General features: G+C 54.5%; 2 protein-coding genes and 1 long non-coding RNA gene across 7 annotated transcripts; 2 read left to right on the top strand and 1 right to left on the bottom strand.

Annotated features, from left to right (window-relative positions):
• Window positions 1-11: 11 nt before the first annotated feature.
• Hsd17b14 (hydroxysteroid 17-beta dehydrogenase 14) lies at window positions 12-12,217 on the top strand. Of its 3 annotated transcripts, none has more exons than XM_087200461.1 (10): window positions 12-156; window positions 432-572; window positions 1,035-1,073; window positions 1,185-1,267; window positions 1,728-1,794; window positions 3,804-3,895; window positions 6,899-7,003; window positions 7,926-7,993; window positions 8,083-8,179; window positions 8,259-12,217. In XM_087200461.1, the coding sequence occupies exons 2-10, from the start codon at window positions 485-487 to the stop codon at window positions 8,442-8,444; spliced, it is 825 nt and encodes a 274-aa protein (XP_087056587.1). In that variant the 5' UTR covers window positions 12-156; window positions 432-484; the 3' UTR covers window positions 8,445-12,217. The 3 variants fall into 3 exon arrangements, with proteins under 3 accessions (XP_087056587.1, XP_087056586.1, XP_087056588.1); XM_087200460.1 differs by having other exon boundaries at window positions 15-152; XM_087200462.1 differs by lacking the exons at window positions 12-156; window positions 7,926-7,993; window positions 8,083-8,179; window positions 8,259-12,217 and adding exons at window positions 7,242-7,321; window positions 7,446-7,913 and having other exon boundaries at window positions 164-572.
• Window positions 10,000-21,321, top strand: Bcat2 (branched chain amino acid transaminase 2). 3 transcript variants are annotated; one of them, XM_004866978.4, is made up of 11 exons: window positions 10,000-10,178; window positions 13,917-13,991; window positions 14,308-14,511; window positions 18,061-18,171; window positions 18,257-18,376; window positions 18,498-18,661; window positions 19,248-19,390; window positions 19,530-19,615; window positions 19,777-19,917; window positions 19,994-20,068; window positions 20,959-21,321. In XM_004866978.4, exons 1-11 carry the CDS (start codon window positions 10,155-10,157, stop codon window positions 20,995-20,997), a joined length of 1,182 nt encoding a protein of 393 aa, XP_004867035.2. In that variant the 5' UTR covers window positions 10,000-10,154; the 3' UTR covers window positions 20,998-21,321. The 3 variants fall into 3 exon arrangements, with proteins under 3 accessions (XP_004867035.2, XP_087056584.1, XP_021101439.2); XM_087200458.1 differs by having other exon boundaries at window positions 10,124-10,205; XM_021245780.2 differs by lacking the exon at window positions 10,000-10,178 and adding an exon at window positions 10,252-10,362.
• Window positions 10,015-13,780, bottom strand: LOC106007883 (uncharacterized). Its single transcript, XR_015447103.1, has 4 exons — window positions 13,610-13,780; window positions 13,153-13,245; window positions 10,662-10,800; window positions 10,015-10,198 (listed from the first exon to the last, which is right to left on the bottom strand). It is a non-coding gene; the product is annotated as an uncharacterized LOC106007883 (long non-coding RNA).
• Window positions 21,322-22,094: the final 773 nt, after the last annotated feature.

The following is a 22,094-nucleotide window of genomic DNA, read 5'->3' as shown; positions in this document are numbered from 1 at the left end:
GAGGCTGGTGGCGGCACCACTGAGCTAAATTCCCGGCAGTCAATAGTTTTCTTTCTGTCTGTTTGGGGGTTGTAAGGCTGCCTCTTCTAAGAAGTGGAAATAGAATCGTGGATGACTGGGTTCTGAGGAAGTGAGGAGCAGGGTCCTGGGAAGTAGGTAACAGATACCCTAAATTATTGAGTCTGAGAAAGGAAGGAATAGATAATCTGAGTCCTAGGTCAGATGGGAGGAGAGGACCAGACATCAGGAATCTTAAACTTGGGGAGGAGATGCTGGGGGCCTGGACCCAGGGTATGAGGGTGGAGGCTGGGCCTGGATTCTGGATCTGAGGTGGGGAGGCCGGTCTCTGGACTTCCTGGAAACGCCCCCAGGGTTGGGTTTACAGGGTTACAGGGTTCGGCCCTTGTTTAAACTTTGATATCGGGCCCCAGCTCTGGAGGTGGGAAGAGATCCTGGGTAAGGACAGCGAGGTGGCTGACCGAGAATGGCATCGGGAACTCGCTATGCAGGGAAGGTGGTGATCGTGACAGGGGGCGGGCGCGGCATCGGAGCGGGAATCGTCCGAGCCTTTGGTGAGCAGGGGTCTCAGGCTGGGCATTTTACAAGGTAAGGTGGGAAGGGTGGGAGGCGTGGCGTAGAGACCCTAGTCTGGATTCTTATTTTGGAAAAGTCAATTTATAGTGCTGACAGAGGGTGAGTGGTGATGGCCCAGGGCCAGAGCTTTTGGCCTGGTGTCCAAAGCAAGTTCCTCAGTTTCCGGACCTGTTACCATGGCTACCAGGGGGCAGTTGGGGAGACACGTGCCTCCAGGCTCGGGGTTTACTCGGGAACCCACAGAGGGGGGCTCTAGAGCACCAGCAGGCACGTGGCGAGGGCAACGGAGAGAGTGTTAGGTCTCTGCCCTTTGTCCCCGGGATCAAGAGACTTTGGGCTCACAAGGGGAGGACGTTATTGGCCCCAGTGTACGTGGCCACAAGAGGGCAGCACAAGTCTAACTGAAGTCTGGGTGGGGACAACCTCTTCTCTCCCTGCAGCTGACAGTGGGGCACATGTGGTCATCTGTGACAAGGATGGTGAGTGAGGGTCCCTAACCTTACCCCAGGCTCTCGCCCCTCAGACCCGGGGGTCCGGGCCCAGCGTCCCCCTCAGACCCTGGCTCCAGCCCTAGCTCTCTGTCCCTGCAGAGTCCAGCGCCCGAGTCCTGGAGCAGCAGCTCCCCGGCGCCATCTTTATCCGCTCTGATGTGACTCAAGAGGAGGATCTTCGGGTGAGCCCATCTCTGTCCTACACCCCCTACCCCGCATTTCCAACTTCTACCCCTGCCCCCCCAGCTGGCTGTGTCGCACCCGGGTCTCGCCCTTGCTGATGTCCTGTCTGCTGGTCCTGGATGCCTCTCCTGCATCATCTCTCAAAGTCTGTCTCCTGGACCAGTTTTTCCTTCCTGTTTATCAGTTTCCATCCTTTGCTGTAATCTTTTGGTTACCTATTCCCCATGTCCCTGACCCCCTCTCTGGGTCTCCATCCCTGCTCCCTGGTCTCTAGGGTGAGGACTTCACCTTAGCTCCGCCTGGCCCTCTGGGCCCCTGGACTCCTCTTTTCCTGCTGAGCTGGTGATGTGGTTGTGATCCCTGCCTCACCCCCATCTCCTGGCTCTCCCCCCTGTCCTCGTCCCATGGGCCCTGTGAGTCTGGCCCTGCTGCCACCCAGGATTCTTCCTCTTCCTTCAGACCCTGATTGCTGAGACCATCCGCCGATTTGGTCACCTGGATTGTGTGGTTAACAATGCCGGCTACCGTGAGTCCTGTGGCCCCATATCCATTCTGCCCAGCCATCTGGCCAACTCCTGGCCTCCGCTGCTGCCTCCTGCACCTCACTTTCCCCTCTCCCTGATCCCATTGGCCCCCTCCTGATCCTGCTGCACCCCGCCCGCTGTCTGTCCTCTCGGATGGGACAGTGCAGCTGTGAATGCTCATCCTTGGCCCAAGACTCTGGCTCTCAAACCGGGTGTGGTGCCACACATCTGTTATCCCACCACTCAGGAGGCTGAGGCAAGAGGATCACTGAGAGTTTGAGGCCAGCCTGGGCTGCATAGTGAATTCAAGGCCAGCCTGGAATACATAGTAGGACCTTGTCTCAAAAAACAGACCAAAAATAAAATTAAAAAACAAAACAGAAAAATCCCCACTCTGGTATCTGCTACTGGGCCGGCCTGGGCAGGTCCCTTAAGGCTTTGGAACCCGACTTTCTGGCTTGCAGAATAAAGAAAATGGAGCGTAGCTGTAGGAATTGCTGCAGAATTTATGACCACGTCTGTCCACACCCAGATGTCTGCACATCTGACTCAGCTGAGACTTCTTACCTGGGACATGGGGCTGTCCTCAGTTCCCTCTATGATCAGATGCTGCTCACGTGACTTTACCCGTCCTACCTGCTGGCTGTGTGGCGGTGTGGCCAGTGCCATAAAAGCCACCAGGAAGAATGAAGAAGGCAGAGAGGTGCTGAGGCAGTTTGGGTCACACGTCCCAGCGGCTGCCTGGAGCCTTGGAGGAAGAGGCGGCCACCCTGCTGTCTGGGGCCCCACATCGCCTCCACTTTCTGCCCTTGGTCCTGTTCCCAGCTCTCTGTCCCTTTATTACTTTTGTTTTATATTGTTTTAGTTTTTGAGACAGGGTCTTGCTGTGTAGGCCAGGCTGGCCTTGAATTCCCTACGTAGCCCAGGCTGGCCTCGAGCGCCTCCTGCCTCAGCCTCCTGAATGCTGGGATTATAGGTGCATGCCACCAGGCCTGAATAGTACCATTATTTAGGGAGAGTAAGTTTATTATTTATTTATTTGGGGCACCAGGGATCGAACTCAGGACCTTGCGCTTGCGAGGCAGGCACCGGAACCACTGAGCTAAATCCCGGGCCCCTTTATATGATCTTGTAGGAGAAATTATTTTAGTACCAGCAGAAGGCAGCAAAAGACCAAGCTAACTGTAATTGCCTTTAAGAATTACCCCAAAGGAAAAAAAAAAGAATTACCCCAAAGGGGCTGGGGATTTAACTCAGTGGCACCACGCTGGCCTTGCAAGTGCAAGGTCCTGAGTTCAATCCCCGGTACCACAGCAAGACCCTGTCTCAAAAAACAAAACAAGGGGCTGGGGATTTAGCTCAGTGGTTTCGCCACCTGCTGTGCAAGTGCAAGGACCTGAGTTCGATCCCTGGTACCAAAACAAAACAAAAATCACAGTGTTTACTAACCAACAACAATTCTTTTGGTGGGGGGAGGCATCATAGGACTCCAGAGAAACTGGAGAAACCATCCATCCTGGGGAAAATAGAAGCAAATTGATTTACATCGCTACTTTTTCAGCCTTCAAGGAGACTTTGTCTGGTGTCCCCCAGGCCCAAGGCCAGTTACTGCAAACACAGGTTAACAAGCAGGCAGACAGACAGACAGACAGACACATAAAATAGTTATTTAAACCAGAGTGCACCTTTAGATGTCTTAGCCACCTTGGATTAAAATAATCCTTTTTTTCTTGGTTTTAGGTTTATACTATAAGTGGATGAGTTGGTTAGAATTCTCCCGTGCAGAGACAATTAGCACATTTATTTGTTGGTTTTGTTTTGTTTTTTGAGACAGTCTCGCTTTGTAATTCAGACTGGCCTCAAACTCACAGAGATCCTTCTGCCTCAGCCTCCCAAGTGCTGGGATCACAGGTGTGCGCTGCTACAGCTGGCTCCCCAAGATCCCTCTTCCTTATCTGGAAGCAGCCTGGGCTCTTGCCTCCCCCATCGCTGTCCTGACCTCTCCCCTCAGATCCACCTGCAGAGAGGCTAGAGGACACCTCTGCCCAGGACTTTCGGCAGCTGCTGGAGCTGAACCTGCTGAGCATCTACACCCTGACCAAGGTGAGGCAGATCCTGGCCCTGACCACTGCATTTCAAGGCTCATTTAGTCCTGGAGCCCCTGTCTTCTATTCCTTGGTTTGTGCTCCTTTTCCCAAAGGTCTCTGTCCCTTGTTGCAAACCCCTCTGTCCAGCCAAAGCCACTTGTGTAGTGATAGCCTAGCCTTCTCAGGGACCGTCCATTTTTTGTTGTTGATTTTAAGACAAGGTCTTGCTGTGTAGCCCAGGCTGGCCTCCAACTTGTGGTGATCCTCCTGCCTCAGCCTCCGGAGTGCAGGGAAGACAGGGGTGCACCAACATGCCCGCCTCAGGCCAGGTGTTTCTTTTTTTTAAGCATGCTTTTGTGGTCTTCTGGATGGGAAGGCGTTTCACGAAAGCCTCTGAGGGGCACCTTTGAGCCGAGGCCAAAAGGAGGTGTGGTGAAGAGTTCAGGCAGAAGAATGGCTGGGGTTAAGTCCCTGGGCTGAGCTGTGCCTGGCAGGCGTGTGGGAGGGACAGTGCAGAGGCCAGTGCCGCTGGCGCTGCGTCAGTGTGGGAGTGAGGGCGAGGTGTGATAGCAGAGAGGGGACTCAGGAGCCCAGATGCTGCAGGACTTATGGGTCTCTAGATGGATCTCTGCTTTCACCGGGAGCTGGAGCCTCCTGCTCCGGGTGGGAAGCTGGCGCCCTCTGGCGGTCACGCGCGGCACAGCCTGCACGGTGCCCCTGAGTGGGGCGACATTGGCTCAGCCTTGTACTGAGAGGTCAGGTTCTGAGTCCGCTCTGGTGGAGCCGTCAGGGCTCCCTTGTGCTCCGCCTGTGGGAGCGGGCAGGTCCCTGGCTTTATTCCTGCCTCCAGGGCAGACAGGGCCTGTGGAAGCAGCTGGAAGTGGAGGAGCAGGCTTAGAGAAACTGGGAGAGGCGGCAGAAGAGCAGCCACAGGCCTGGGTGGGCATGTCATAGGAACTACCAGTGAATGGGAAAGGTTTTTTGTTTTGTTTTCTTTTGAGACAAGGTCCTGCTCCATAGCCCAGCTGGTCTTGAGCTCACAATCCTCCTGCCTCAGCCTCCCAAGTGCTGGGATTACAGGAATGCACGACCACACCCAGCAAAATTTAAAATTAAGAGAGAAAAGAAAAATAGAGTACTATAATATACACTCATATACCCATCATTGTATCTAACAGTTACACACACACACACACACACACACACACACACACACACACAAAGGTAGCCCTCCATAGCCACGGTTGTTCCACATCTGTGGATTCAACTAACTGTGGTTTGAAAATTTACCAAAAGGAGTTCAGTGAGGTGGTGCAGACCTGTAACCCCTGTACTTTGGGAGGCTGAGGCAGGAGGATTGTAAGTTCCAGCTCAGCCTGGGTGACTTGGTGACTTAGCAAGACACTGTCTCAAAATAAAAGAATTTTTAAGAAAAGGGCTGGGATGCAGCTCAGTGTGAAAGCCCTAGGTTCAATCTTTAGGACAGTCACACTTATTCAGGTGAGGAGAGGTGGCCTTCAAGGCCTTCGGTGTTCCTCTGTGACCTCAGGACCCACCACTCTGACTCTGCTCTTCCCCAGGACCTTGGCACTTGCTGTTCCCTCCACCTGGCAAGTTCTTGCCATGTCCCTCCTGCTCATGCCACCCTCTGCGTCTGTGTTCAGATGTCTTCTTGCCAAACTGCTTTTTGAAATGCACCCACCCAAGCCCCCTCCCTTGTCCTGACGACACCCAGGCCCGTTTCTGATACACTCACCACCAGGGCAGAAACCTTCCTGTCTGCTGTGTCCCTGACCTTTGCCACCGTGTCTGGTACATAGTAGGTGCTCAGTAAACATTTGCTGAATGAATATTGGTGGTGGGAAGAATTATATCCCATGTTTCTCAGAGATACTTTTGCCAGCACTCCTGATGGGTAGAGGAGAATCTGAAGCTCAGGGGAGTCAGTGCTGCAGAAGTTTTGGGGGAACAGGAGGATGACTTTTGTTTGGAAGACATTGAATTAGATGTCCAGGAGCAGGTCAGGAGCTCCAGAGAGGGGTCAGGCAGATTTAGAAGACTCTGGTTGCTAACAGCAAAATGCTGCCTGTCTCCTGCAAGGGTTAAGGGGAGAAGGGTGTGGTGGCGCACATCTGTAATCCCAGCAACACCAGGACACAGGAGGACTGCAAGTTCAAGGCCATCCTGGGTTACATAGCAAGAGCTGTCATGGTGAGCAGAGAGGGTGTGTGTTTAGGTCCCGCTGTGAGAGCATCCTGGGTGCCCACTGTGCTCAGTCTGGGTGGCAGGAACAGGCCCCACCCTCGGCCAGCTTAGCTGCCCAAGGCAGGAGACAGGAAGCTTAGAATTTGAGCTCATCCAAGGTCGTGCGTCCTGTCCCACATACCTGGAAAGGGACTCCAGGGTGCTGCCAGGGAGAAGCTCACAGAAAATGGATCCTAATTCACTCAGGTCTCCACTTCCATCTTGAACACAGAGAAACCTTGCCCTCCAAGTGCTTCCTTCCATTTTTGCAAAATATATAGCTGTCTGGGGCTCTCTCCAGCCTTCCCTGGCTTGATGGGGACAGGATTTTGAGTGTCATATAAAGAGCCAGAGAGATGGGGGCAGAGACCCAGAGGAGGGAGAGAGGAAAGACAGAGAGGGAGGGAGGAAGGGAGGGAAGGGGAGAGAGAGAGAGAGAGAGAGAGAGCAAAAATTCCCTTCTAGCCAGGGGTGGTAATACACTCCTGTAATCCCAACACTCAGGAGGCTGAGGCAGGAGGATCACTGTGAGTTCAAGGCCAACCTGGGTTACATAATGAGTTCAAGGACAGCCTGAACTACACAGTGAAACCCTGTCTCAAAACAAAACAAAACAAAAACCCAACAACAACAAAAAATTCCTTTCTAAACAAGGAGAGATTCCTAAGTACCAAGACCCAGAGACACAAGAACAGAGCAGGGCTAGGTGTAGTCCCTTTGGGTCACTGTCCCCAGGTGAGGATGCCCGAAGCTGATTCTGTCTTTGTGTCCCCAGCTCGCCCTCCCCCACCTGCGGAAGGTCCAGGGCAACATCATCAACATCTCCAGCTTGACTGGGGCCATTGGCCAGTCCCAGGCAGTGCTCTACTCTGCCACCAAGGTATGCCAGCCCCTGCCCCTGCCTTGTATCCCCATTGTCACCAGGCTGGGTCTGAGAAGTCCCAAGAGATGAGGAACCTAACAACTCCTTTGTAGAAAAAGTTTACAGGTTCACTGACTCCTGTGGCAGAAAAAGAATTTTCAGGACTCGTCAGTAAGTGGGGTGGAAGGGTTTATTAGGCAGATTTTAGGACAAACTCAAAAGAGGAGCTCAGAGAGCTGAGACCACTCTCTCCCAGGACAGGGAACAACATTTCTGCTCCTCAGAAGGGGCCAAAACCCTGGCCCACCCCCAGGAAGGGTACAGCCCACTCTCCAGGTATGGGCCCAGTTTTGTTTTGTTTTGTTTAGTACTGGGGATTGAGCTTCGGACCTTGCCCCCTCCCCTGGCCCAACCTGTTCCTTTATCTTAGGATCAGGCTCCTGCTCTTTATTTTCTCAAGGCACTTTATGGACTTTCAGCTTCCTGAAGAATTTGCTTGTCAGGTCTGGTGGAGGAAGGAGCCTAGGTTTAACCAAAGGAACACGGGTTTGGATGGCCTTGGTGACCTTGGCCTGCTCTTTCTCTCTCTCTTTTTTTTTTTTTTTTTTTTTTTTTTGTTTGTTTGAGACTGGGTCTTGGGTCTTTCTGTGTAGTCCATACTGGCCTCACATGCACAACCCTCCTGCCTCAGACTTGCCCCGACACACCCTGTGACAAGGCCAGACTCTGGTTGCAGGAGCCTGGGAAAGCACTGCCCCCGCCCCATGACAAATTGCTCTGCCCCAGGTTCTCCCAAGCCAGAGAGCCTGGTGCCTTTGAAAGCAGCCTGTAAGGAGCGAGGCTTCTCCATCTAGTTGTCCCTGTTTGGCGCCCTGGCTGGAGGGAGGGATAGATAGAACCCCATCTTCTGGAACTGACTCAGTCCCTGCCTTTTCTGCAGGGGGCAGTCACAGCCATGACCAAAGCCTTGGCCTTGGACGAGTGCAAATATGGCGTCCGAGTCAACTGGTGAGGAGCTCGGGCAGGCCGGGAGTCCCAGGGGCCGCTGGGAAGTCGGCTGAGCCACCAGCCCCATCTATGACCCCCACCACCCCCAGTATCGCCCCAGGGAACATCTGGACCCCGCTGTGGGAGATGGTGGCAGCCTCCTCGCCAGACCCCGAGGCCGAGATCCGGGAGGGGGTGCTGGCTCAGGTAGGAGAGGAAGGAGGAGGCCTGGGGGGCGTGGCGATCGAGGGGCGTCTCCTGACCCCTTTCTCCCCTCTCCCCCCAGCCGATGGGCCGCATGGGCAAGCCCGCTGAGGTGGGCGCCGCAGCTGTGTTCCTGGCCTCCGAAGCCACCTTCTGCACAGGCACGGAGTTCCGCATGACGGGAGGCGCAGAGCTGGGCTACGGGTGTAAAGCCAGTCGGGACACCCCTCTGGAGATCCCCACGCTCCCTCCTGATTTCCCTCACTAGCCTCCCGCCTGTCCCGTCGCACCCCCCCCCCCCCCCCGCCAATGAAGTCCGCTTAGGAATGTCCCGATCAGCCCGCAGGTCCCAGCCCTTCCTGCAAGTCGGTCACACCAAGGCTTCAGCCCTGTCCACACCTCCCTGCGCCCTGAGGGACGCAGCTCCCTGCTGGCCTTGTGGCAGTGCCCCTCGATAATGCTTGTCGCCAGGTAGAGTGGTGTGGCTTTACCAGGGCGCTAATTAAAAAGCTCCCCAGAGGAAGTAAATTAAGCGCTAATTAGAAGGTAACGGAGAAGAAGCAAAAAAAAAAAGTCTCTTTATTCTTGGCCCTAAGGGGAAAGGAGCTTCTGGCCTGTGCAGTAAGAAGGTGGCCGCCCCGTGGGAAGGTTGAGACATAGGGGTCAGAGGGAGACGGGGGTGCGGCCCCCGGGTGGGCACCGGGCCCAGACGCAGCGTAGTGAGGGGGCGGGACTGCAGGCTGCTGCGGGTTGGTCGCGGTCGGGGGTGTGCGGCAAGCGCTGATTGGCCGAGGCGGGGGCGGGCCGGCCGGTGGGCAACGCCCCTTCCATCCCGGACTAGGAGGCGGGGTGTGGGGGACTCGGGCGCGGAGAAGAAAAAGAGCAACATCCGCGGGGTGGAGGGTGCGTGATTTGGCCACTCCGGCCCGTGGCCTTTTTTGGGGGAGGGTACCGGAAATCGAACTTGGGTCTTTGCGCTTACGAGGCAGGCGGTGGAACCACTGAGCTAAGTCCCCTGCCCTATCCTGTGGCCTTTTGAGGTGGAGGACAGCGATTCTGGAACAGGATTTGTGGACATGAGGGGAATGGGGTAGAATTTGGGAAGAAAGTCCCCAGGTGTTGGGAATACAGCAGAGATGAGGTTTTAGTGTCACAGTGACCTGGATCCAGGAGTTTGGAGACAGTGCGTGATCGAGCAGCATGATCTAAGGGTCACTCATTGCCACAGGTCTGAATGGCCAGGTCAGAGGGACCCTGAAGGGTGTGATTGGCCAGGGGCCCTGAAGTCGGGGAGATGCTCATGAAGGCGGTCACCAGGGCCCCCTGCACGGGGCTGTTATCTCAGGCTCATGATGAGTGGGGCAGAGAGAGGAAATTTGGGGGGCTTCACTGATGAATGGGACTAGAAGGAGGGAACCCTGGGTGCTTTTATCTCAGGGACAAAGAACACACATAGTTTATCTTCTCGTTGGTAAGAAAAACTACATATTCACACAGGGATGCATCCAGATTGCAGAGCCAAGCTCCGCCAAGCTCCCCTCATAACAGGCCACTTCCCAAGGTCCCATTTCTTTGTGCGTTCACTGACAGTCATTGCGAGCTCTTCCTTTTCACAAAAAGAGTGATAAACGGAGCTTTCTGCTCCTTGCCTTTGCGCTGCTTTCCCCGGGGCTACTTATCCTGGCCAGCACTTGACGACATCCTTAAAAGCGCATTAAGTAAACACTACAAGAAGGCTCTTGCGGGGCGTGAGTGTGGCTGGGACCGAGGAGGGCGGGGGCTTGGAAGGGGTGTGTTTTTCAGTTTCTTCCTATTCCTGTGCATCTGCTCGGGAGCAAGGCCCAGCTCCGATAACTGGAGGCCTGGCTGAACCACCCCTCCACAGTCATCCTGCGGGAGGGGGCGTGAGTGGGGCGTGGCCGGAACGTCTTTCTTCTGGCAGCACCCCTGGCGGGCACAGTTGATCGCCGCACAGATCATGGCCGCAGTCGCACTGGGGCAGGTGGGTTCGTGGCCCAGCACCTGAGGGGTGAGGAACCTTGGGGGAGGCGCACTTCCGGGAGGACCACTGGGGCGCAGCCCTTCCGGCTTGGCACAGCTCCCCTGGCCCTCGGGTTCCGCTGTGAGGCGCCTAGGAGGATGGGGCTCCTCTGGAGCGAGCACAAGGCCCTCATGGGGTAGGGGAGGTAATTGATGAGAAGGGCTCTGGGCTGGGAGATGTGAAGTGGGAAGCATAGAGGAAGAGGCTGTATTGGGAGAGGCACGGGGCTGGTGGGGTGGTTGTGATTTAGGGACGACAGCCCTGCAGGATTAGGGAGGAGTCCTTTCTGGGGCGGGGGCTGAGGGCCCAGGACCTCTAGGAGCTGGGGTGGAGGAAGTGCAGAGCTCGACCTCAGATCTTGACTGGTATCAGACCCAAGTTCGCATTTCGTGCACCTGAAAGTAGATGAAGACACATGCAGAAAGTTTATCTGAAGCTTGGTACCTGGTTTAGAAAGTGAGGCCACTTCCTTCTGTCCTGTGGAGGTGACAGATCCTCCAGGCAAGAGTGGGACCGTCCATGCTTAGGGACATGATGTCCAGCAGCAGGGTTTCGGAGTGGATGATTTAAGACAGCGAGGTTTCTGAGCGAAGAAGGAAACAGTTGGGGCGTTACAACCCTTTACAGCTGCAGCATGACCTTGAGAGAAAGGCTCCTGTTTGCTTTGCACCTGACTTACCCGAGCCTCCCACCCCCGGCTGGTGAACAGCAGGCCCGGATTTTCCTTTCTCTGGGTCTTAGTGACTGACTGGGAAAATCCTGGGAGAGGAGGACAGGGCCAATCTGGGCTGCGGGGCTGAGGAGTGGCGCTGGGTTTGGGGGGTACAGCCCTGAGCTGTGTCGACACGGGACTTGACTCTGGTTGGGACAATCCTGGGAAATGTTAGGGACAGTCTGGTGCTGGGATGTGACTGTCATAGCTCTGTCCTGGTGTGTGATGGAGAGAGGCCTGGGCTACAGATGGGGCCATTTTAGGTGTGATCGGGTCAGTCCTGCCTGGGCGGTCATGAGGACGCATTGGGACTATGACGGGAGCTGTTCTGGGGTTACATGAGACAGCTTGGGCTGTGATAGGGACAGTCATGGCCAAGACAAGGACAGCACCGCACTGTGATGGGGACCCCTCCTGGCTGTGATTCACAGACAGCCATGGAGTGTGGAGGTTGGCGCTGGGCTTTGACAGGGACACTGCCAGACTGATGGTCACACTTTTGGGCTGTGTTGGGGACAGCAGCCCTGGGCTGTATGGGACATGGATGAGGGAGGCTCCACCAAGTCACAGAGCTGCGGCCTATGCACTTGACCTTCTTTATTCCTGGGGCTGGGATGTAGCTCAGTGGCACAGCACCAGCCTGGTAAGCACAAGGTCCTGAGTTCAATCCCAGGTTACACACACAGGCACAAATTCTTCATTCCTGATTGGGCCACAGGCCATTAACACTGTCACCATAGTCCCCCCTGCCACCAGGCATGGCTTTGGGCTCCATCCCCACAGCTTAGGGTGTGGTGCCCTCCTTGAGCCTAGAGGAGAGCCCTGGCCTTGGAGGAGTGCCCAGGAGAGTGAAGGTGGCGTTTTCCATGGTCACCAGGTATCTGTGGCCAGTGGGATTTATAATATCCTGAATGCCATGCCCAGCTGTGTGATGTGTTCTGCCTCTCCTTTCTCCTGGATGTCTCTGAGCTCTCTCCCTCTCTCTCTACCTTTGTCTCTACTGGGGATTAAACCCCATGTCCTTCACACTGAACTACATTGCCAGCCCTTTTTTCTAATGTTTGTCTGAAACAGGGTCTGGCTGTGTAGTTCAGGCTGATCTTGAACTCGCTGTATACCCCAGGCTGGCCTTGAACTCCTGGCCATCCTCCTGCCCCAGCCTCCTGAATGCTGGGATGACAGGTGTGCGCCACCACGCCTGGCTTCTATTTTTTTTATTTTGAGGCAGGGTCTTGGTAAATCACTAAATTGCCTGAGCTGAGCTTGAACTTGACATCCTCCTGCCTCAGCCTCCCAAAGTGCTGGGATTACAGGACTGTACCATCATGACTGTCCGTAAGCTTCTCTGAGACAGTTTCTCTCCCAATCTTCCCTCATTTCCCTGCTCTCCCTCCCTCTAGGCCCTGCCATATGACAGGGCCTAACCTTTGCCTAGATCTTTCCTTTTTCCTGTTCTGTCTCCTGGCTTCTCTTTGGCACACCCTCAGTCACATTTCTAATTTCTCAAGGCTTTTTTCTTTCCTTGAATTTGTCTCTCTTTTTCTCTTTCCTATTTACTTTTTTGTTTGTTTTGTTTTTGCTTTTGGTACCAGGGATCGAACTTGGGACCTTGTGCTTGAGGCAGATGCCAGAACCACTGAGCTAAATCCCCGGCTCTCCTATTTACTTTTAAATTCTATTTATTTATTTATTTATTTATTGAGACAGGATCTCACTGTGTAGCCCAGGCCGGCCTCAAACATACAGCCATCCTCCTGCTTTAACCTCCCGGGCGTGCTGGGATCACAGGCATGCACCATCATGCCTGGCTTCTCTCCTTCTTTCATCTTAGCCACTCTCTTTATGCTCAGATCTTTTCACTGTCCCTTTGCCCTGTTTTCTTTTCTTTTCAGCCCATGCCCTCCATTTCTGTGTCTTTGGTCTGTCCACTTCCTCCTCGGTTTCCTCGCTCAGCCCCTTTTATTTATTTACCTCTCCTGGCACCCTCTGCTGTCCTGCCTACAATGTGCTGGCTGGCCTAGGCTGCCTCTGCCTTCTCTCCACTCTAGGGAGTGTGGGTCCCCTCCTGGGCAGACGCATGGCCCCAGGGCCAGGTGGGCTCTATGTCACAAGCAGAGGCCAAGCGGGTGGTGTGCCCTGAGCATCCCAGAAGCCCTTGGGCCCTGCACCCACCAGGCCACATCTCAGGCTTGGCGGTCCAGACCCTGGCTCCCCAGGCCTCACCTACTTGTCAGGTCGCTGTCCCAGGTCACAGGGTGGGAGCTGGAGAGGCCACTCTGTCTCCCTCAGGCTCAGGTCCCAGGGGTCTCTGCGGTGCTGGGGAAAGGGACATTGTGGGATCAGATGGACACAGCCAGACCTGGTCTCCCTGTCTTCCTTGGAAAGGAGAAGGGTGCTGGGCATCTGAGCATTGTCCGGGGTGACTGTGGTGGCCCCAGGCCTCTTCCAAGGTCTGCAGGGAGTGGAGCTGCTTTGCTGCTGGTGTCCCCTTGCAGGGTGCTGGGGGAGCTCAGGAGTCTGAGCCCTGGGCTCTCACAGCGGAAGGCGTGGGCCCCTGGACTGCTGGGACCGAGGCTGGGGCCTGGGACCTGCACCCCGGGGTTCTGGGGGAACATGGCCTCGGGACCCTCACTTTTCTAACCCAGGTCAGGGCTGGGGACCCTCCCGAGGCCCCACTCACCTGTACACCTTCCCTCGTCGTCCTCTGTCTGAGCTGCTCTCCGCTGGGGCCAAAGTTCTCGGGTGGGAGGCGCCTGTGCTCGGACTTTGCCCAGTGTGGAAGAGAGGCTGGAGATGGGTTGGTACTTTCTAGGGATGACCCCGTGGGACCTCAGGGAAGGTTGGCCTGGCACATGCTCTAGAATGCACTGGGATTGCAACACTGGTCCCAAGGAACTGGCCTGGAGAGGGAAGAAGGCAGGGTGGGGGTGCCCTGGCTCTCTCCCTCCATGGGCCTTGTCACCTCCCACATTGCTCTCCCCACTCAGATATGGGCCCGAAAACTTCTCCCTGTCGCTTGGCTTCTGTGTGGTCCCAGAAGATGTGCTTCTTCCAACTTCAAGGTGAAAGCAGGGACCTGGACCCCGGGTCTGAGGGAGGAGGCCAGGCCCGGACCCCGGGTTTGAGGGAGGAGTTGCTGGCAGCTAGATTGGGGCATCTCCAAGAATCTCACACCCCAAAGGTAAAGGTGGGTGGCAGGGTCCTGTAATAACTTCATATCAGGCAGTGAGGAAGCAATGGAGCCTCATTTCCCAGAAGCTTCTGGGGTATCTGGGCCTTCTCTGTGGGTCTGAGACCCCAGTGCCTCATGGGACCTGTAGTTTTTCAATCTAGAGACTAGCCAGCCCCTAGGACACCTGGGTGCTCCATCTTTTTCAGGCTGCAGACCTGCAAATGCAAATGACACAAGAGCCGAAAAAGAAGCCCAGCTCCAGTGAGCCCCTGGTGTTTGGGAAGATGTTTACTGACCACATGCTGATGGTGGAGTGGAGTGGAGCAAAGGGCTGGGGCCAGCCCCGGATCCAGCCCTTCCAGAATCTCATGCTGCATCCGGCCTGCTCTGGTCTCCACTACTCCCTGCAGGTGGCTTGGCAGCTGACCTCGGTCCCCTGTCCCTGTCTGCATTTCCTCCTTGCTCTGTCTTTTGATAGGTACACCCCTGGGTTGGCTTTTTCTGTGTCTCTCTCTGTCTTTTTTTTTAACAGGGTCTCACTATATAGTTCAGGCTGGTCTTGAACTCACTATGTAACCCAGGCTGGCTTCGAACTTGAGGCAATCCTTCAGTCTCAGCCTCCCGACTGCTGGAATTACAGGAGTGAGCCACAATGCCTGACTTTTTGTGTCTCTTCTTTCCATGAATTTATCTTCTGTGTTTCAAGGCCTCCCATGCTCCCAGGCCTGGTGCTGTGTGGTGCTGGGTACTGGGATTAGCAGACTCAGGTCCTTCACTTGGAAACCCTGAACCTCAGGTAGAGCTCTGTGGGATCTGATGCCAATGCTGCCATGCAGGAGGATAAGCTGGAGTTGAGAACCTGGAGGGCAGGAGAGGACAGACAGGTACCGAGCAGCAGGAAGTGCCCTCCAGCAGCCATCTGTTTGGCAGCAGTGTAGCTTTCGGTCCTAGTGACACCTCCTGGACACCCTGGCTGGACACTTAAGTGTTTCCAGCCTTGTGCTACTGAGAACAAAGTTGCTAACAGTGTTTAAACAAAGTTGTAAATGGTGCATGTATCACTTCCTTTCCATGCAAGTGCATCTCTGCCCAGTTTCCAAAGCTGTTGGGGCAAAGGGTAGGTAGGCCCTCCCATGGTTTGGAAAGGTTACAACATGGCCTCCTAGCAGTATCGGTTTCCATAGCTGCTATCGGAGCCTGTTTCTCCAAACCTTGGGCAAGCCTCCTCCAACTTGGAGGTCTTTTCTGGTCTCTTGAGTGATTTTAAAGGTTCTCAGAGGAATTCTCATTTGCATTTTCCTCCTAATTATGAACGAAGATGGTCATCTGATGTTCTTGGTTGCGGGGGCTAGGCATTGAACTCAGGGTCTTCACACTGAGCTACAGCCCTAGCCCTTTTTTACTTTTTAATTGTGAGACAGGGTTTCCCTGAGCCTCTAAATTACCCAAGCTGAGTTTGAACTTGCAGCCCTTCTGCCTCAGCCTCCCAGAGAGATTATAGGTGTGCCCCATCACATCAGGCCCTAGCACTTTTCTGAGAAATGGCAGGGTTTTTTTTTGTTGTTGTTGTTCTGGGGATCGAACTCAGGACCTTGTTCTCTTGAGGTAGGTGGCCGCACCACTGAGCGAAATCCCCAGCCCCCTAGCACTTTTCTTGTTTGTTTGTTTGTTTTTAAATTTTGAAACAGTCTCACTACATTGTCCAGGTTGCCACCATGGTAGCTGGGTTTCCTAAAGGTGTGTTCCACCAGGCTGGAATTTCTCACTAAAGAGCCATTTCTATTTCCTTTTCTGTGAGCTGTCTGCTAGGCTAAATTTTCTGTTAGGTTGGATTTTTAAAAAAATTGGTCTGTAGCTGTGCATGGTGGCACCCACCAGTAATCCTAGTTACTTGGGAGGCTGAAACACGAGAATCACGTCAGGTCAGTCTGGGCATGGGGATGTAGCTCAGATCTCCCCGGGCTCAATCTCTAGTTAAAAAAAAAAAAGGCTGAGGCAGGAGGATCGATGTGAGTTCAAGGCCACCCCTGGCTCCATTGTGAGACACCCCCCCCCACCCCACCTTGCCCCGTCTCTCAAAAAAAGGAAAAAATCAATTTGTAAGAGCACTTTGTATATTAGACTTTGTTTCCTTTCTTTTCTTTGTCTTCCTTTCCTTCTCTTCTCTCTCCCTCCCTCCTCTTGTTCTTTCTGTCAGTGCTGAGGATCAAACCTAGGCCTTGAGCAACCCAGGAAAGCACTCTACCACTGAACAATGTCTCCAGCCCTAGATAAATGTTTTTTGATATGAGCTGGGTGTATTTTTTAAATTAATTAACTTATTGGGCTGTAGATCAAACCCAGTGGCCCACACATACTAAGCACTCATTGTGGCCATGAGCTAAACCCCAGCCCCGCAGCATGATTTATTTTTATGGAACCAAATGTATCACTCTTTTCTTTTTTGACTTTTTTTTTTTTTTTGGTGCTGGAGACTGAACTCGGGACCTTGTGCTTTCGAGGCAGGCAGCGGAACCACTGAGCTAAATCCCCAGCCCTCTTTTTTGGCTTTTGTGATCTGTCATATTTACAATGCCCATTCCCAGTCCAGGATAGCAAGCAGTCATCTTGTATTTTCTTCTATAGCTTTTATGGTTTAATATTTATTTATTGTTCCTTTTAAAATTTATGGGCCAGGGATTTAGCTCAGTGGTTTCGCCACCTTCCCTGCAAGCGCAAGGACCCAAGTTCGATCCCCGGTACCAAAAAAATAAATAAATAAAATAAAATAAAATTTAACCTACCTGGAATTTTCTAGGAGATGTGAGGTAGGATCCAATTTAATTTTTTTTTTTTTTGAGTCAGGGTCTCACTATTCCAGGCTGCCTTTGAACTCACTATGTAGCTCAGGCTGGCCTCAAAACTGTGTGATTCTCCTGCCTCAGCCTCTCAAATGCTTGGATTATAGGCATGCACCACCACACCCAGCTCACTTTAATTTTTTTCCTAGGTAGGTATTTGCTTTTCTATGGCATTGTTCAGTCTGGGTACAGTACTTTTATCCACCAATGTCACATTAAGTAGTGCAGTTTTATAATCTGTCTTAATATCTTGCCCTCTGTCTTCCCCCCAAAAATCCTGGGCTGCTTTTACTTATTTTTCATCATTCATTCATTCATTCAATCAACAAAAGCCCCTTGTATGCTGAGCACTGCCCTAGGTTCTAGGGATAGGGGCTTCCGGGGTGATTATATCAGAAGTGGTGCAGGCCCTGGAGCTCTTCCAGCCTCTTGTAGAACAGACGCATAAACATGGAGTCCTGGGGCAGAAATCCCGTGCCCTGGCTTGTCTCTGGGTGATGACTTATGAAAGTGGTGACATTTAACATCACTACTTTTTTCATGGTGCTGGGGGTGGAAGCCAGGGCCTCACAGGTGGTGGTCAAGCACTCCTGCCTTGGAGCTACATCTTCTGTCTCCCTGTTTTTGCTTGCTTGTTTGATTTATTTCAGACAAGGTCTCAGTGTGTAGTCCAGGCTGGCCTTGAGCTCACTTTGTAGCCCAGGCTGGCCTCGAAGTCATGATGGTCCTCCTGCCTCGGCCTCTGGAGTGCCGGGATTACAGGTGTGCGTTACCATAGCTGGCTCTCCATTTTGTTTTGGCTGTTGATGTAGGGGCTCTTGCTAAGTTCCTAAGGCTAGCCTCAAACTTGCAATCCTCCTGCCTCAGGCTCCCTAGTGTGTGGAATCTCAGGTGTGTGCTGCCGCACTGGACTCGGTCCTTTGCTTGCTTACGTCTCTGTCTCCCTATGTCTGCGCATCTCTCTCAGTTTGTGTGTCTCTGTCCCGCTCTAACTCGATGTGTTACTCTGTCCCCAGCCCTGTGTCTGTACCACACGTTCCCAGTCTCTGTCTTGCTCTCTCTCCATGGTGACCTGGAGCTGTCTCTGAAACTGAGCCTCCTGCCCGTCTGTCCCCTCAGCTCTTTGAGGGCTTGAAGGCCTATAGAGGCAGGGACCAGCAGATTCGCCTCTTCCGACCCTGGCTCAACATGGACCGGATGCTGCGCTCGGCCCAGCGGCTCTGCCTGCCGGTGAGTGGCCTGGCCACGGCCTCGGGAGGGAGGCATGCGTGGGGCGCAGTCACCCCAGCCCCTGACTCTTGAGGGTTCCACCCAGACTTTTGACAAGGCCGAACTGCTGGAGTGTATCCGCCGCCTCGTGGAGGTGGAGAAGGACTGGGTTCCCAACGGGGCTGGCACCAGTCTCTACGTGCGGCCTGTGTTCATCGGGAATGAGGTGGGCCTCGCTCGGGCTGGGATGTGGACACCAGGGATGGAGTAGCAAAGGGGCTGAGGTCCGGGGGAGGAGGCTGGGCCTGGACTCCTGGCCACTAATGCTGCCCCCTTGTCCACCACAGCCCTCACTGGGTGTCGGTTGTGTCACACAAGCCCTCCTGTTCGTCATTCTCTGCCCCGTGGGCTCCTATTTCCCCGGAGACTCCATGGCCCCCGTCTCCCTGCTCGCAGACCCAACATTTATCCGAGCCTGGATGGGGGGTGTCGGTGACTACAAGCTGGGTGGGTAAGTAGCGCCCACAGCCTCAGGATGCCCTGTGCCCTGGACACCAGGGAACCCAGTCCTGAGCTCCGGGTGTCTCTGGTGCCAACACTGTCCCTGTGATATTCTTCCTGGCGGGGGCAGCTCTGGCCGCCATTGGGAGGCAGTGTCCTTGTCACTGTGGTGCGGGCTCAGGGCCGAGCTCTGTGTCCCTGTGTCACCTGTGGAGAAACTAGGAGGAAGGTGGGATCACTGCACAGATGCCCAGAGCAGAGAGGGGCCCGCTTCATTACAGCAGCCCCAAGAGAGCCAGGGCCCAGCCTGCAGGCCCGGGACACCTCACGGGAGGCCGTATCGTGAAGGGCTGGGGCCGGGTCAGGGTTTGCTCCTGATGGAAGCTGTGAGGAAGATGAGCTCCGCCGAAGAGGCGGTGGTGCTCATGTGACGTGTGCTCAGAGGAGGGGAAGATGCAGCGGGCCACTGAGCAGCCTCAGGAGGCCTGGGAGCTGGAGAAAAGTAGGTCAGCCCTGGTATGGAGAGACTCTTCTAGGGCCACTGGAGGGCAGTTGGGGGGTCCCTTGGCAAGTCCAACCAGGCTGCCCTCCACCAGGAATTATGGGCCCACTGTGTTAGTGCAACGGGAGGCTCAGAAGAAGGGCTGCGAGCAGGTGCTCTGGCTGTACGGGCCCGACCAGCAGCTCACTGAGGTTGGCACCATGAACATCTTCATCTACTGGACCTACGAGGACGGTGGTGAGCTCACCCGTGACCTGACCCCAGCTCAGGTGGAAGTGGGCGATTCCCTCTTTCCTCAGAGGTTGCAGCACCAGGGATTAGGGTGGGAAGGGCTTGAGGCAGTGGGTGACACTCCCACCCCTTACCCCTGACCTAGTACTGGAGTTGGTGACACCCCCGCTGGACGGGATAATCCTGCCTGGAGTCGTCAGACAGAGCCTGCTGGACCTGGCCCAGTCCTGGGTAGGGTTGGGGGCCCCTGGGGGTGTGTGTGGGGCATGCTGGCATGTCTCTGTCTCCCTTCCCTCCTCGCCTGTCTTTCTCAACATCCCTGGGAGAAGAGAGGCAGGGCCCGCTGCAGGGGACCCCTTGGGGACTGTGTTGTCTCCTCTCCTGCCCTCAAGGGTGAGTTCCGGGTAGCGGAGCGCAAGATCACCATGAAGGAGTTGCTGCACGCGCTGGAGGAGCAGCGGGTACGGGAAATCTTTGGCTCTGGCACTGCTTGCCAGGTCTGCCCTGTGCACCGGATCCTGTACGAAGGCAAGGTGAGGCGGGGCTGCCATGGCGGGTGGGAGAGAAGATGGTGGAGATGCCTTGTCCTCATGGCACTTTCTTTCCCAGAACATCCACATTCCCACCATGGAACATGGGCCTGAGCTTATCCTTCGCTTCCAGAAGGAGCTAAGGGGAATTCAGGTTAGTGGCAGCCACAGGGAAATGGCTGGATGTTTCTTCCCTGGCACCTCCTCAGTAGTCCCAGATAATGGTCCTTTCTGTCAGCCTCTGGGCCCCAGGCTGAATAAGCTTTCCAGGAATTCCTGTTGGCTGGAACACTATCCCTTGGGGCTAAATAACACTTTCCTGGGAGCCCTGGGAGCCCAGAACTAACACTTTTGCTTGTCAACTCCCCTTCCCATGAGCGTCTATGTCTCCTGGTGGGAAAAATCTCCTTCCCAGGAGCCTCTGTAGCCTCTGGGTCTCCTGGAGAGAGGAAACCCCTTTCTCCTCCCATGAGCCTTTGAGAGCACTAGGTCTCCTTCTTGTGGGTGAAACACTCCTTCATGATCCTCTGGGGTCTTGGCCCACCCTCTGGTCATACAAGTTGGCCTTCCAAGAGTCCCTGAGGCCCTGAGCTAACCCTTGGGTTGAGAAATCTTCCTTCTCAAGAGTCTCTGTTCCTTGGCCTCCTCTCCAGCCCAAGAAAGTTTCCTCTCACAAGCCTCTGGGGACATTCCCATTCTTCTGCACCAAGCTGGCTTCCCTGGACACCTTTCTTGCGAACTTGTGTAAACACCTAAGCATCAACTTGAGAACTACACGTCTGACTAATCGGGCTTTCTGAGCTGGAAACTTCTTTTTCTAAGCTCCTTGGGAGCTTTACAAATCCTTAGAATTTGGCTCCCTTAAACCAATGGGCCACTGCCTAGATTCCCTCGCCCCTCCCTTGCTGGTGGCTTCGAGGGAATTGACTACATTTCCCATGAGGCAGCGGGGTGGAACGTGGTGACCCCTCAGCCCGGGACGCCCCAAGGCCTCTTGGGAGTTGCAGTTTGACTCTCCCACTCTCCCACTCGTTTGTCCTGCAGTACGGAACCAGCCCGCATGAGTGGATCCTCTCTGTCTGACGCTGCGGCCTAGGCTGGACCACACCTCAGATCAACCAACCTGTCACCGACTTGCCTGAAGTGCAATAAGAGGATGAGGGCCGGACGCCTGGGTCTCTGGCGCCCCCTAGTGATTGCTACACTCCCAAAGCCATAAGGAGTGGGCCCTGCAACTTGGATGGGGACCAGGCCCTAACCCTTGCTGCTCCAAGTTCATTTCCTGGAGGGTCAGAGATGTTTTGTGGCCTCCACTCTGTATCTCTCTGCTCTTAGGCCCGTCCCCGGTGCTGCCATTAATTTTTCTGTCTTTGCTGCAATTTTGAAATAAAATGCCAAAGAACAAGACATTACTGTCATCTCTAGTGACACAGCTCCGGACCCTGGGGTTTTAAAGTAGGAATCCTGATCTTCAGCCACTTTATCTTCAAAGACCCAGTAATCCAAGCTCCAGCGTCCTGGCAGTCTCAGCCTGGGAGCGGTTTCTATCTCTCCAGAGTTAGCATCTTCTTCCCCTCCCCTTGGCATCCCCAACTCCCATCTTGGGGACGGTGGACATCCATCCCTTCACCACACCCCTCAGCTCTGCACCCCTCTCAAAGCCATCGCCACTGCTCCCCGAACTCTGTTTCTTTTCTGGTGATCCTCCTGCCTCAGCCTCCTGAGTCCGGGTGGGCAGGCATGCACCACCACACCTGGCCTCTGTCCCTTCTTTGTCCCCTCAGCTCTGGCTTCACGGTCAAGGCTTGTACCCGGTCCCAGGCTCCTCTGTGGCATCCAGCCTGTCTCAGGCTTGTCTCTAAGAAATCTCTTGACACTCCTGAGCTGGCCCTGACCCTTGGGGGCCCTCAGCACCTGCAGTCATTACTGTAGATGGTCACCCTGTCTGCATGGAGTGAGGCACGGATGCTCTCTGCTGTTGGAGGATTTGAACATCAAGAAGTTTATACAGCAGAACCAGGCATGGTGGAACACGTCATTCTAGCACTTGGGAGGCCAAGGCAGGAGGATCACCATGAGTTCCAGGCCAGCCTGGGCTACATAGTGAGTACAAGGCCAACCTGAACTACATAACAGGACTGTCTCACAAAGCCAAAAAAATTTTTTTTATGAAACCTGGT

Source organism: Heterocephalus glaber, unplaced genomic scaffold (genome assembly GCF_053883595.1).
Source record: "Heterocephalus glaber isolate CG9 unplaced genomic scaffold, H.glaber_assembly_v1.0 deba00001744, whole genome shotgun sequence".
NCBI lineage: Eukaryota > Metazoa > Chordata > Mammalia > Rodentia > Bathyergidae > Heterocephalus > Heterocephalus glaber.
The sequence above is the reverse complement of the archived record's forward strand: the minus strand, read 5'-3'. Positions and strand labels throughout refer to the sequence as shown.

Excerpts from the sequence above, each read along its gene's own strand:
- Bcat2 (XM_004866978.4), top strand. The coding sequence starts at position 10,155 with ATGGCCGCAGTCGCACTGGGGCAG. Across the intron at positions 13,992-14,307 it reads GTGCTTCTTCCAACTTCAAG|GCTGCAGACCTGCAAATGCA; the intron begins GTGAAAGCAGGG and ends CATCTTTTTCAG. Across the intron at positions 19,616-19,776 it reads TGGACCTGGCCCAGTCCTGG|GGTGAGTTCCGGGTAGCGGA; the intron begins GTAGGGTTGGGG and ends CCTGCCCTCAAG.
- Hsd17b14 (XM_087200461.1), top strand. The coding sequence starts at position 485 with ATGGCATCGGGAACTCGCTATGCAGGGAAGGTGGTGATCGTGACAGGG. Across the intron at positions 3,896-6,898 it reads GCATCTACACCCTGACCAAG|CTCGCCCTCCCCCACCTGCG; the intron begins GTGAGGCAGATC and ends TTGTGTCCCCAG. Across the intron at positions 7,994-8,082 it reads TATGGCGTCCGAGTCAACTG|TATCGCCCCAGGGAACATCT; the intron begins GTGAGGAGCTCG and ends CACCACCCCCAG.